At 39.8% G+C, this 12,767-nt stretch overlaps 1 protein-coding gene across 1 annotated transcript in view; it reads left to right on the top strand.

Moving 5' to 3' along the window:
• The window catches only part of LOC137528811 (solute carrier family 12 member 3-like), a 31,451-nt gene extending 20,997 nt beyond the window's left edge, over positions 1 to 10,454 (top strand). Inside the window, exons 18-26 of the mRNA XM_068250453.1 lie at positions 1,111 to 1,217; positions 4,491 to 4,573; positions 5,837 to 5,896; positions 6,894 to 7,001; positions 7,843 to 7,954; positions 8,261 to 8,347; positions 8,715 to 8,832; positions 9,001 to 9,068; positions 10,191 to 10,454. Coding sequence (XP_068106554.1) covers positions 1,111 to 1,217; positions 4,491 to 4,573; positions 5,837 to 5,896; positions 6,894 to 7,001; positions 7,843 to 7,954; positions 8,261 to 8,347; positions 8,715 to 8,832; positions 9,001 to 9,068; positions 10,191 to 10,332 — 885 coding nt within the window. The 3' untranslated portion in view covers positions 10,333 to 10,454. The remainder of the gene's footprint in view (positions 1 to 1,110; positions 1,218 to 4,490; positions 4,574 to 5,836; positions 5,897 to 6,893; positions 7,002 to 7,842; positions 7,955 to 8,260; positions 8,348 to 8,714; positions 8,833 to 9,000; positions 9,069 to 10,190) is intronic.
• The last annotated feature ends 2,313 nt before the right edge of the window (positions 10,455 to 12,767 follow it).

Consider the following 12,767-nt stretch of genomic DNA (forward strand, 5'->3'; position numbering starts at 1 on the left):
AGATGTAATTGTTTTCATTACATTCTGCCATTGTCCAAAAATGTCTTTAGACAAGTTCTATGTTGTGATCCATGCTACTGCAGAGAAGCAGATATAAGGAAAGAATTCACCTGACGTGCAAATCTCTGTCATCTAGGAAATGTGAGCCACAACTAACAAAGGAATTCTGTTAGCGGATACTCAACAGCTGCTGGCAGCTAGTGGCTTTGATTTGCTATCAATCACATCCACTTCCTAGGTAGCAGAAGTGACACTGACTGTTAGACGAATTCTCTACACAACCGTGCATACGTATTGATGCAGATAAGAGGAACATAGCTCCAGCTTTGCAATTTGTGAAAATGTGCTTCATCTCTCTCGAGCCATTTAAGAACCTCCGCATAGGTAGATTTTTACATAGCAGTCATTCTGCCCATTATGAATATGAAGACTGAAGAGTGTGAATAAGCACTCATTCCCACTGTATTAAATGTGGTTTACTTTTTGCAATGCATTTATCTGACATTTTCTGCAAGGACATTAGACCTTACATAGAGGGCAATGCCTGATGTTCCCACTAAATGTATTACAGTACAGCATGTTTTCTAAGTGTACTGCTGCATGCATTGCTTCTTTTATGTTTTTCTGGCACCTTGTTCAGTGCGAACACGCTGAAACCAGCACAGGAGATTTGGGCGCAGCCGGCGCCACCATAGGCAGTAATAGGCATTACGGCTATAGCAGGCACAGGGAGTAACTTCAGCGCTGTCAGAAGACGGAGCTGACGTTACTTTTAAAACATAATAATTCATCTTCCAGCAATTGCTGGAAGCTGAATTATTTCATTCCCCACCATCCATGGCAGCCTGGAGGAGGAATAGTATTTAATACTGCGGCAGCAGGATCAGCCATATACCGGCTGAATCCTGCCCCAAGTCTCCAGCACCGTTATCTCTCGTACGCGTTCAGTGTAACTGGATGTAAAAGTAATGTAAAAGCATGTAAAAGTGGCAATTCTGCATAAAAGCAGCAATTATTTAGGCAGACTCACTTTCATAAATCAGCCAATTTAAAATGTGCTGCTCTTTTGAATAACTAACACTAGATAAATATTCTGTTGTTTCTATGCAGGTCTCTGGTCTGGGACGCTTGAAGCCAAACACTGTGGTGCTGGGTTATAAGTGTAACTGGCAAACGGTTCCTGGCCAATGCTTAGAGGAATATGTGGGGGTCATTAAGTAAGTATTTTCAGCATCTCATGTATACAATGCTGTGGTCATCCTGCTCCCCTTAGTGCCGCCTTGCTCTTTCTTTTCATTTTTTGCCCTGTTGAAAGCTTTCACTTAAAGCACACTCAGATTAATCTCTTTTTGTGTACTTACATTTGACTTTTTTTGTGAAAACAAAATGCTTCTGCTGATAAAATTCTGTTTACTCATGTGACTTGGCTCATGTGACCTGGAGCATAATGTTCAGACTGCAAGGGGCAGAGCACAGACTGAACGCTCTGAGAAGATTGCAGCCTACAGCTGTAGTAGTTAGTACTGCAGGAAGTGGCTGCTGAAAAACAATTCTAACCAAGTGCTTTAAAGGTTTTTTTTCGCAAATGAGGAAAAAAATAAAAAGTGGTTTGTACATAAACTATTAAACATCCTTCTAAAATAGTGTAAAACGTTTTTAAAAAGATTAAATGGTTTCATCAATACAACATGTAATGTAAACAGTGACAGATGACATGACGGACTGAGAGGCTAATCCATTTGTTAGGGGTGTTTTTTTTTAAACTTTCATTTCACAACCATAACTCCTGCCTACCTAGTTTTCAGTGGTATAATCCACTTCTGGCAGGAATCCTTGTTATAACTGTAACAGCTGAGCTCTGCTGAGCTCCTCAGCATGTGTTTACATTATTGCTAGGCAACCAGACAGTCTGTGCAGAGAGTCATTTGTGCAAAAAGTCATGAGCTGCTGGGAGAATCAGCCAGAATCAGTCCCATCTACACCATATGATTCTTTGGCAGATTTGAATCAATTTGATTCGATTCTATGATTCGATTTGATTCAATCTGACATGTCCGATTTATAATTTGATTCAATTCGATTTAAATTGAATCGAATCCTGAATCAGACATGTCAGATTGAATCAAATCGAATCAATAAATCAAATCAAATTGAATCGAATCTGACAAAGAATCATATGGTGTAGATGGTACTGATTCTGGCTGATTCTCCCAGCAGCTTATGACTCTTTGCACAAACAACTCTCTGCACAGACTGTCTGGTTGCCTAGCAATAATGTAAACACATGCTGAGGAGCTCAGCTCAGCTATTACAGCTATAAAGGCGATTCCTGCCAGAAGTGGATTATACCACTGAAAACTAGGTAGGCAGGAGTTATGGTTGTGAAATGAAAGTAAAAAAAAAAACACCCCTAACAAATGGATTAGCCTCCCAGTCCGTCATTGTTTACATTACATGTTGTATTGATGAACCCATTCATTTTTTTAAAAAAAACTTTTGACACTATTTTAGAAGGATGTTTAATAGTTTATGCATAAACCACTTTTTATTTTTTCCTCATTCACGAAAGAACCCCTTTAAGGCCTGGTTCACACTAGCGTGTCGCGATGGCTTGTGTCATACAGTATAATCGCATTGCTGAAGTGGTGCGATTACATTGTAATGGTGCATTCATACTATCATATTGAGAATGTGGTTCGAGGGATTCATTGGCATAACACAAGGCTCGTACCAGACAACTTGCACGTTTACAGTTGCAGTTACTGCATGCTTCACTGTATGCGATGCAACGCACACATACCGTGCAATGCGACTTTCCCCCTCTGTTGTGTTGCATTCCTATTTTTATAGGGAACACTATCCCTCAAAATGAACTTAGCCTTAAGCTATGCTTCTGTTTGTATCTTTCTAGGCATCTTTCTAGGCACTCGTCTCTGCGGCAGAGCTTATTTTATCTGTCTAGAAAGTCTTTGATAAGAAATAAATCACTTTTAGGCCTTGTTCACGTTATAAATCGCCAGTGCTATTGCAAGCACTGAACAATTTATTGAGTGATTTTGAAATCTCTTTTCTAAATGCTTTCAGAGTGATTTACGCTTAGAAAAGCACTTTTCTAAGCACTTTTGTGTAGCAATGTTTTTTTCACTTTCTGACTTGAGTCAGGAAGTGAACTCCTTGTCCCAGAAATGAATAACTGTATTTATTCATGAAAAGCGCTTGGAAAATCGCTTTTCAAAGCACTTTTTCAAGCGCTTAGCAATTTTCCTATCTTTTCTATTGAGTCACAAACGCTCACAAAATGGTGCGGGACCCGGGTTTGCGATTGGATAGAAAGCTCATCACTCATGTGAGAACACTCACATACAGCAACATTGAAGAAGCGCTTTTAAGGCAATTTTAAAAATCACCAGCGCTTAAAGAAAAAGAAATCGCTGTAAGTGTGAACAAGGCCCTAAAGTACCTGGTCAGAAACCCATGCACTTGCCACTTCATGTTTCACAGACTTTCACTGCTATACAGGCTGAGAACTTCCCAGCTCCGTCACTCTGAACAGCAGGCTGATGCAATACATGTCCCGCCCACAGCCTGCTACTAATTCCCTCAGCTCAACTGCTTCTGCTCTCACAATTACATTTTTTAAAAGAGGACTTTTAGCTGCAAAAGTTTCATTTCACTCAACAAATTTAATAATTGAGCAATTTGATTACTAAATTATTAGACAGTATACATAGCTGTACCTGATGCTGGACTTTTAAAGTGATTTAATTGACAGTAGCAGTGGAGTATTGTACCGTATTAGCCATCAGTAAAAGGAAGAAGTTTTGAATCAGGATGATACCATTTATTGGCTAACTTAAAAAAGCTTACTCTTATTCTTTTAAGTTAGCTAATAAATGGTATCATCCTGATTAAAAACGTGTTGCTTTCATTAACAGCTATTCAAGGAGCCTTTCCGCAGGTAATGTCAATAATATATCTGCCTGAATTAATGACTGCAGCTATACTAAAGCAAAATTGATAATGACCAAAAAAGTAAAATTCTACCTTTCAATAATCAAACTATACTAAAGGCCTCTTTCGCACAGATGGATGAACTGTGCACATTTTAACCTTCTGTCTTCTGGCCATCACCTTTTGGCTGCAGTTTAATGCAGTCAAATGGCAGCATTTGTAACCCCCATGTGTGTCAGCATTTGACATGTGGTACGGTTACCCGGCAGCAAAAACCGCATCACGATGCACAGCTGCAGACACACTTAGATATTACTTGGAACAGAGGCTGGTTCTTTACTGTCCATGCCAAGCAGTAGCAAGCACCCCGCCAGTGCACAGGAGTAGCTGACAGGTGGTAAAATCACTACTCCATTCTCCCATGTGTGTGTCATCCCATTTATTCTGAATAAATCACTTTTCCTGACCCCTAATTATCACAAATGCATATGTAATATTCTCATATGCCCAACTATCTAAACATATCTATTTTTTTTCAGTGATGCATTTGACTCAGATTTCGGGGTATGCGTTCTACGCACCAGGGATGGTCTTGATGTGTCACAGAAGATGCAAGGACAATGTAAGTGGAAGAATGCAATGTGTTTTCATGGCGATAAGCTGCACTTAAGAAATGTGTGTAGATGTAAAATATAATAGAAAAGATGAACACATACATAGCTTACAGTATGTGGCTGGTTTATGAATAAGGACCAGGACTGTAGGGCCAAAAATGTCTCAAATATCGTAAAAGTAAGAGGCACTGATAACAACTATTCAAAAGGTTAAATATTGTTGAAGATTTAATTTCTATCACATTTAGTTTTAGCTTGAGTTTTCTAACTGGTTTGATGGCTACTAGAGATAGCAAGTTGGGATAATAGATAAGCATAATGTAATGTAATCAGTTTCATCAGGTGATCAAGTTGTCTTATCCTAAACACGAAACAACCAATGTGATACAATGCTTATATTTAAAAGCACAGCAAGGAAAAATGGATTTAAGATACTACCAATAGTAGAATATTGGTAATTTTACTGATATTCCACTATCACCAGTTATCAGTAGTAGAATATCAGTAGTGGTACAGATATTCCATTGACCTGTTTTATACTATTCTCATACTAACCTCCCCCTACCTATGCCTAACGCTAAACCTCCTACCTACATCTAGCACGATCCCTTACCTACACCTAACTGTAACACTGCTGCTATTGCCGTCACTATGGAGTTTGGCTATATGGGTAGATCAACTCCACTGCCATACCTGCCAAGGTTTTAGCCACTACAGAGTTCTGCTCTGCAGAAAGTAGCAGATCGCCACCACATCCATGATGCTCTGCACCGCTGCTTCAAAATTTGGCTACAATGTAGCGGTACGTCGCCGACGTTTCTCTGTGGGTTCCTCTGGTGCCTAAATTACCAGCTGTAGCTGGTAATTTAGTGATTTAATATGGGTGCCTTACTGCCTATGGTGGCACTCAGTTCATGAGGCCACAAATCTCACCCAAATTACTTTCTTCGAATACAATCACAAATGTGGCCATTCAAGAACAAATTGCATTAGATTGCCTGACTAATTTGATCTTATGTCTTCCAAGATTGAATCCTCTCTAGTGGATAACAGAGATGGGGACATTATACATTATGCAGCAGGGTACATGAGATATGGGGGCTGAGGGCAACATGGAGCAGAATGCATGGCTTTCACTGTCTGTTTTTGTAAATGATAGCCTACATTACAATACGTAGATATTGTACTATGTGGACTGCAGCAATATTTATGACAAAACTACTGATAATGAAGTAATACATCAATCACTACATTATTTTCTCTTCCTGCAGATAACATGGCCTTTGAGGACTCGGATAATGAGGCAGTGTCTGACAAAGAAACAGAAAAAGGTTAGAGCTCATAATCATCATTTACCACACATTTTATGTCTAGATAGTCTATTAGTAATGTGGTAGTGCTGCTGCTATTTATAAAATGATGTAGCATTTCACTAGTGCCACATAACAACTATTCACTACATAGAGGTTGATCAATCCCAATTGGCCTCCGCAGGAATTTATGCACAGCACTGTCATCAAGCCCCTCCCATCCAATAGGACTAACATCTTCAACCAATCACAAAACATGATCTTTAAAAGCAGCAAGCAAAGCAACTTTCTGTAGCACACCTTACACCATGTTTACATAAATACTTGGAAGTGTGTGTGACACAGAAATGCCAGGATGCAATAGGGGACAGTGCCCTGCCCATTCAAGCTTATAGTCAACTGAGATGGAGGGAGCATTCATTGGGTAAGGAGAGTTGGGAAGCTGTATTTGTGTATTTGTGTGCTTTACTGAATAGGTTGGGAATAAACAACTGTGGGCCATTCGTTTTCTAAACTGGCTTAGATCAGATTTTATGATTGCATGAAAATAAGGGCCTGTTTCCACTACACGCAGATTCTGCATGCAGAAAACTCCAATGAAAGCCTATGTGCCTGTTTCCACTGAACGCGCTTTTTCTGATGCAGATTTTCCATAGGCATTCATTGGAGTCAGTTTTCTGCATGCAGAATCTGCGTGTAGTGGCAAAAGGCCCTAAGAGTAAGGCCTCGCCCCCACTCAGAGTCTGCATGCAATGTAGTCTCCCATCACAGCTGCACCTGCATTGCTATGCGATTCTATTCATTATTAAGAATCGAATTGCATCGTGTTGCGCAAAAAATGCATGCGCTGTGATTCTGTGGTGACTTAGTGTTCATGGATTAAACATCAGAAAGTGCAGTCTATGCACTTCTGTGGATCACAGCACTGTGCACTGGTGTGCAATCAGCAATGGGATGAGGTCGGAGAAGCTAAATCACATTTTGTTATTCAAATGTCTCATGATCATATATTTTCCAGAAGAGATTCCTTGTGAGGATCCAGAGAATATGAACCAGGCTAGCACTGCATTCCAGAGTCGCCAGGGAAAGAAGGTCATCCACATTTACTGGCTTTATGATGATGGAGGTAAACAGGATATTATTATTATCATTATGCATTCATATAGTGCTGACATTTTCCTCAGCACTCCACAGAGTCCACAGTTATGTCACAAAGGGTGCATTCACACTATACACGTTGCATTGCTGCATGGGAGCACATTGCCCATACCATTATATGGGCAAGTTCACATCTCTGCAGTCTGCACTATACCAGACTACAGACCTATAGAACACATGGAAATAAGGGTAAAGCATACAAACTCCACTTAGATAGTGTCCTGGTCCACATTTAAACCTGGGACCCAACTGCAAGATGAAAGTGCCTCTAAGCCACTGTACAACATACGCATATATTGAAGCATCTAGGGATTTCCATATGAACAATGTCATAACAGGAAACTACTAAAATTATTCACTACATGAAAAGAGCACCATGAGTCTAAACCAGGGGTCCCCAAACGTTTTGGGTCGAGGGTCGGGTCAACATATTCCAGACTGCTGGGGGGCCAGAGTATACATAAGATGATGTAGAAGTCTTTGCGGGCCAGACAGTGAAGCATACCCAGGTGACAACCTGCAGTCCAATTGGACAGCAGTGTCACCTGATGTGGAATTTGATGGGAGACCTGTGAATTACTGCTTTCTGGCTTCCATGTGGATGGGTGGTGCCAGCACTACTATTCTATATGCGGACCACCAATATTTAAAGATGTAGCTGACCACATCTATAAGAAATACATTTTGTGTGTGGGGGGGCCAGTAAAAAAAAGCCTCAGGGGGCCACATTCGGCCCACGGGTCTTAGTTTGAGGACCACTGGTCTAAACAATCATATTAACTGTGGACTTTTGTATCGATTTTTCCAAGGTCTCACCCTGCTCATCCCATACCTGCTAACTCGCAGAAAGCGCTGGAGCCGATGTAAAGTGCGAGTTTACATCAAGGGAACAAAGAAGAGAGCAGAAGAGGAGAAGAAAGAGTGAGTTACAGATATCACATATTTTGAAAGAACAATGTTGCAAATTAACAACAATGGGCTCATATTACACATACAGTTATTGATTTTTCGGCATTATTTCCAAACTTTTACCGCACTTTTTACACATGCAGGAAAACTATGCATACAATTTTACACATGCAGAAAACCATGCAGAAAATTTTGTGAATGTCAAGATGGTCTTATTTCAGTCGGGAATTTAACGCTATTGCATTTCCGCATGCAAAAAAAAAATGATTGTCGAGTCGAGCCCAATATGTGGATTGTCATCCTTATCTCTCTTCACAGAATGCAGTCTCTACTGCACAAGTTCAGGCTGGGATTCCATGATGTTGTAGTGCTGACTGACTTGGAACAGAACCCCCAACCCAAAAAGTAAGTTATTCATCATAATTATGTATGTGGAGGGACAACCGAGCTGCGTTGGAGTGATGTCACGCAGCAGAGAGAACAATGCTCTTTACTGTAGTTCAGCCACAGCAATTTGCTGGCCCAGCAGTTGAGGGGGTCGGGAGCTGCTGTACACACAATGGATTCTCGGTAGAGGAGGTCGTTAGCAACCGAGTTTCACCTAGCATGTGTACAGAGCTTTAGCCCAATATTAATGCAAGAGTTCCTCTGAGCTAGAAGAAGCCATTTCTGACAAATTAAGAACATTTCAACAAACCCATCTGTTTAGAAAACATTTGCAACATAATTCTATATAGTAAACTGTGATTTGTAACTTAAACTGTTTTCGCAGCATGCAGTTTTTTGAGGAACTTATTGCTCCATACAACATTGAGGAACAGAGAGAGGATGGTCCTGAGAAGCCAGCATGGGGAATCACTGAGAAGGATCTTCAGATTCATGCATCTAAGGTACAATATTTTCTTCACTCATTTTATTACTCCTGTGTGGTAAATTCAGAGTTCTGTAGAAGTGCACAAGGCATATCAGGACTATCATCATGTTGATGAGTACTTTGTAGACTGATATACTTTGCAGTATGATTTATATACTTATTTTTTTTTACCTTTTTTTTACAGTCAGCAAAGTATGTGAGGCTGAATGAAATCCTCCGGGAGAACTCCTGGGATGCTGCCCTTATTGCAATGTAAGTTCAATGCAATAAACATATTTAAAGAACTAATATGTTTTCATCAGGTATGGTACATTGATTATTGTAGCATGCCAACAGTCTCAATCCTGTACTTTTATCCCCGCAATTGTGTCTGATTAAAGAAACTTCTGTAAAAAATATTGTCTGCCCAGGAGAAAAATTGCTTGCCGGCTTTTGCGGAAACTTGCACTGCACTGCTCATCCTGGTCACCTCCGGCACCAAGCTATCAGTGTCAAGTTAACTCGTACTGGCTCTAAATGCCCCATGAGCAACTGTGTCAAGTGCATTGATATTTCACCCTAATGGCTTCAGAACAAGGTCTCCACTGATACATAATTACTGCAATTAACACCAAGGGGAACAGGGAGGAAGGGGGTTCTTTGTAGTTATAAACAACAGGTTGGGGCTACAGAGAAAGGGGGGGGGGGCAGGGCACAGTGTCAGGAAACTAACATTATTACCATAATAGGATCAGAGGTGAAAGTATGTTTGTGTTAATAAGCTATGGACAAACTCATGGACCCTTACTCAATTCATGTTTTCTCCCAAGATATTTAAAATAACTTTTCATCACTCTGCAATGGAAAAAGTATCATAAGTAGACGAAAAAGTATTGTAAACATTATTTTGAGAATTTTCTTGTTCGCTGGTGGCTTAAGAGGTATTTTATTTATAAGGTGTGAAAATAATACTAAGGAAAAAAACTTGTGAATTGAATAAGAGCCATGGGTGCTTAATTCACTTATATCCTAAGTATTCTCCTTGGAGATAAAAAAAAAAACTTCAGCACTGTGCAGTTGAATATCAAAAAGTAGGTGAAAAAGTATTGACAATATTATTCAGAGTATTTTCTTGCTTGCTGGTGGCTTAAAACGCATTTTATTAATTAGGCATAAAAATATCACTTAGTGAATTTAATAAAGGCCGTGAACTGGTAGGAAGAGGCTCAATCTCTGCAAAAGGAATCCTAGGTCTGTCCATAGCCGGAAGCAATAAATTATATCACAACAGTGTCTTTCTTCTTGATCATTGCTATTATTGAAAGTATATGATTGTAACTGTGAATTATGTTTTACTAATAAAGCATTAACAAAACACCTCTGATCTCTTTGCAGAAGCCTCCCTATTGTCAGGAAAGCAGCCTGCCCCAGTTCCTTGTACATGGCCTGGATGGAAAGCATATCTCGTGACTTGAACCCACCGGTGGTCTTTATCCGTGGAAACCAGCAGGACTCGCTTACAATATACTGCCAATAAGCCTCAGATCCTTAAATATGGCGGGAAAAGAAAGCAAATCTCACGACATAACCCCAGCAGTCATCTTATTAAAGGATACCCGAAGTGACATGAGACATGAGGTAGACATGGGTATGATGTACAGTGCCTAGCACACAAATAACTATGCTGTGTTCCTTTTTTTCTTTCTCTGCCTGAAAGAGTTAAATATCAGGAATGTAAGTAGCTGACTCAGTCCAGACTCAGACAGGAAGTCACTACAGTGTGACCCTCACTGATAAGAAATTCTAACTATAAAACACTTTCCTAGCAGAAAATGGCTTCTGAGAGCAAGAAAGAGATAAAAAAAGGGGAATTTCTTATCAGTGAGGGTCACACTGTAGTTACTTCCTGTCTGCGTCAGGACTGAGTCAGCCACTTACATACCTGATATTCTCTTTCAGGCAGAGAAAGAAAAAAGGAACACAGCATAGTTATTTGTGTGCTAGGCACTGTACAAACACGTCTATCTCATCATGTCACGTCACTTCGGGTATCTTTTAATATCTGCTAACCAGCAGACCCACCCATAGTGAGCCTAAAGCTGGCCATACACACATTTGTTACCAGCAGATTCAATCACTCTGCTGGTAGCCAGTTATCAATATCACAATGAGCCACATGAATTTCAATTGATTGGACGTGGTGGAGGTGGATCGACGGCCCATAGCGGTGCGCTGCAGTGCAACATTGCAGTTAAATTTCCAATAGATTTCATGGTGATGTAAGGGGGATTCAATCCCTCCCTGATCAGATCCAGATCAGAGAGGGACAGATCGGTTTGCCACATTGGGTGGCAATTTAAGTGTGTATGGCCACCTTTAGTGCCTTGTGTATAGCCTGAGTAGAGAGCATTTTTTTATAACATAAACCCAACTGTCTCTGTCTGCACTGACCAGCAGGATTCAGTTACGGTATATTGTGAATGGGCCAGTTTAGTTTAAAAGAAAAAAAGAAAGGATGACTGAATGACTGTCAAATTTTTGATCACCTATTTTGTGTACATGAAAATGTATATGTTGTAAAATGTTTATTTTAAATGTACATTTTATTCGGTGTTGATATGCAGGTATTGCAAAACTGTACTGTAATGATTATCAAACTGTTCTTAGATGTTGTAAATAACATATGTATGTAATAAATGATGTGGATTACAACTATGGTATAATACTATGGTATAATTTGAATTATTATATTTACATACCTCTATCACAGCCAAAAATTCAGTGCTGTATTAAAAAAATACCCCAAAGAAACAAAAAAACAACACATGAATTGGTATGTAGGCCTCTATTAGATACAGGAGTCAAGGGATCTTGCTGACATGAGAAGTTGTCACTATATATAAAAAAAAATAAACACAGTAAAACCTTGGATTGAGGGTAACTTGGTTTGAGAGCGCTTGAAAAAGATGAGCAAAAATTGTTGTTGTCTTGATATACAAGCAAAATCCGTATACACGTATCACATCATCCCAACTGAGCTGACAGTTCCTCCCCCTTTGACATTGCAAGACGGTACTTAATCTGAGTGTAGGGACTGTACAAAGTCATATTTCCATGAAATACTCAAAAGTAAGCAACAGTCATTGGATAAGTTCCTTGTTAAAGCCACATAAAAAAGGCTAGGGAGAACCACCAGATAGCAATGATTGTTCCCGGTTATAGTGAAAATTTTGTTTACATCTTTATTTTATACAGTACAATCCTTTTGTATTAAATATTTTTCTATAATGGGTTTTGGATTGCAGAACTAACCACTTGAATTTACATAATTTCTTATGGGGAAATTTGCATTGATGTAAGAGTGCTTTGGATTACAAGCATGTTTCTGGAACTAATTATACTCGTAAACCAAGGTTCCACCAGGCACTTCAAAAATACTGCAGCTGCGGGTCTGGTTAGAGAAGATGCCAGGATACACACAGACGGGGGGCAATTGAGCAGCCACCCAAAGGTGAGTAAAGCTAGTCATCCTCCTAATATGCCACACTATTCACCAAGGTGGTTCATTTTATACATTTAATAGTTGTTCAGTAGGCATGAGCTCCGCAGTTTGGATTTCACACTCCGAACAAAACAGAGCCCTTAAACTTGTGGCCGTATGGGGGTGGGAGGGGCGTTTAACCCACCCTTATAGCCACCTATAGCTGATGTGCTCCACATTGCGCTCCATCTTCGGTGAAACCATTTCAGCAGATCTAAAAAGTACACTCGAGTTATTTATTTTTGGTAAAGTTATTGAGGTAGGCACATTCAGCCAAGTCCCCTGGCTTTAGACGACTCCCATAATATGGCCATATAACATCCAAGTGAGAGTGGCTCTTTAGCTAGCCACTACATAGCAAGCTACACTTAACATATCCAGACTAGGTTTTCACTCTGAGATTGTTAAAATTTTGCTTATTCGTGAGATTA

Source organism: Hyperolius riggenbachi, chromosome 1 (assembly GCF_040937935.1).
Source record: "Hyperolius riggenbachi isolate aHypRig1 chromosome 1, aHypRig1.pri, whole genome shotgun sequence".
NCBI classification, from domain to species: domain Eukaryota; kingdom Metazoa; phylum Chordata; class Amphibia; order Anura; family Hyperoliidae; genus Hyperolius; species Hyperolius riggenbachi.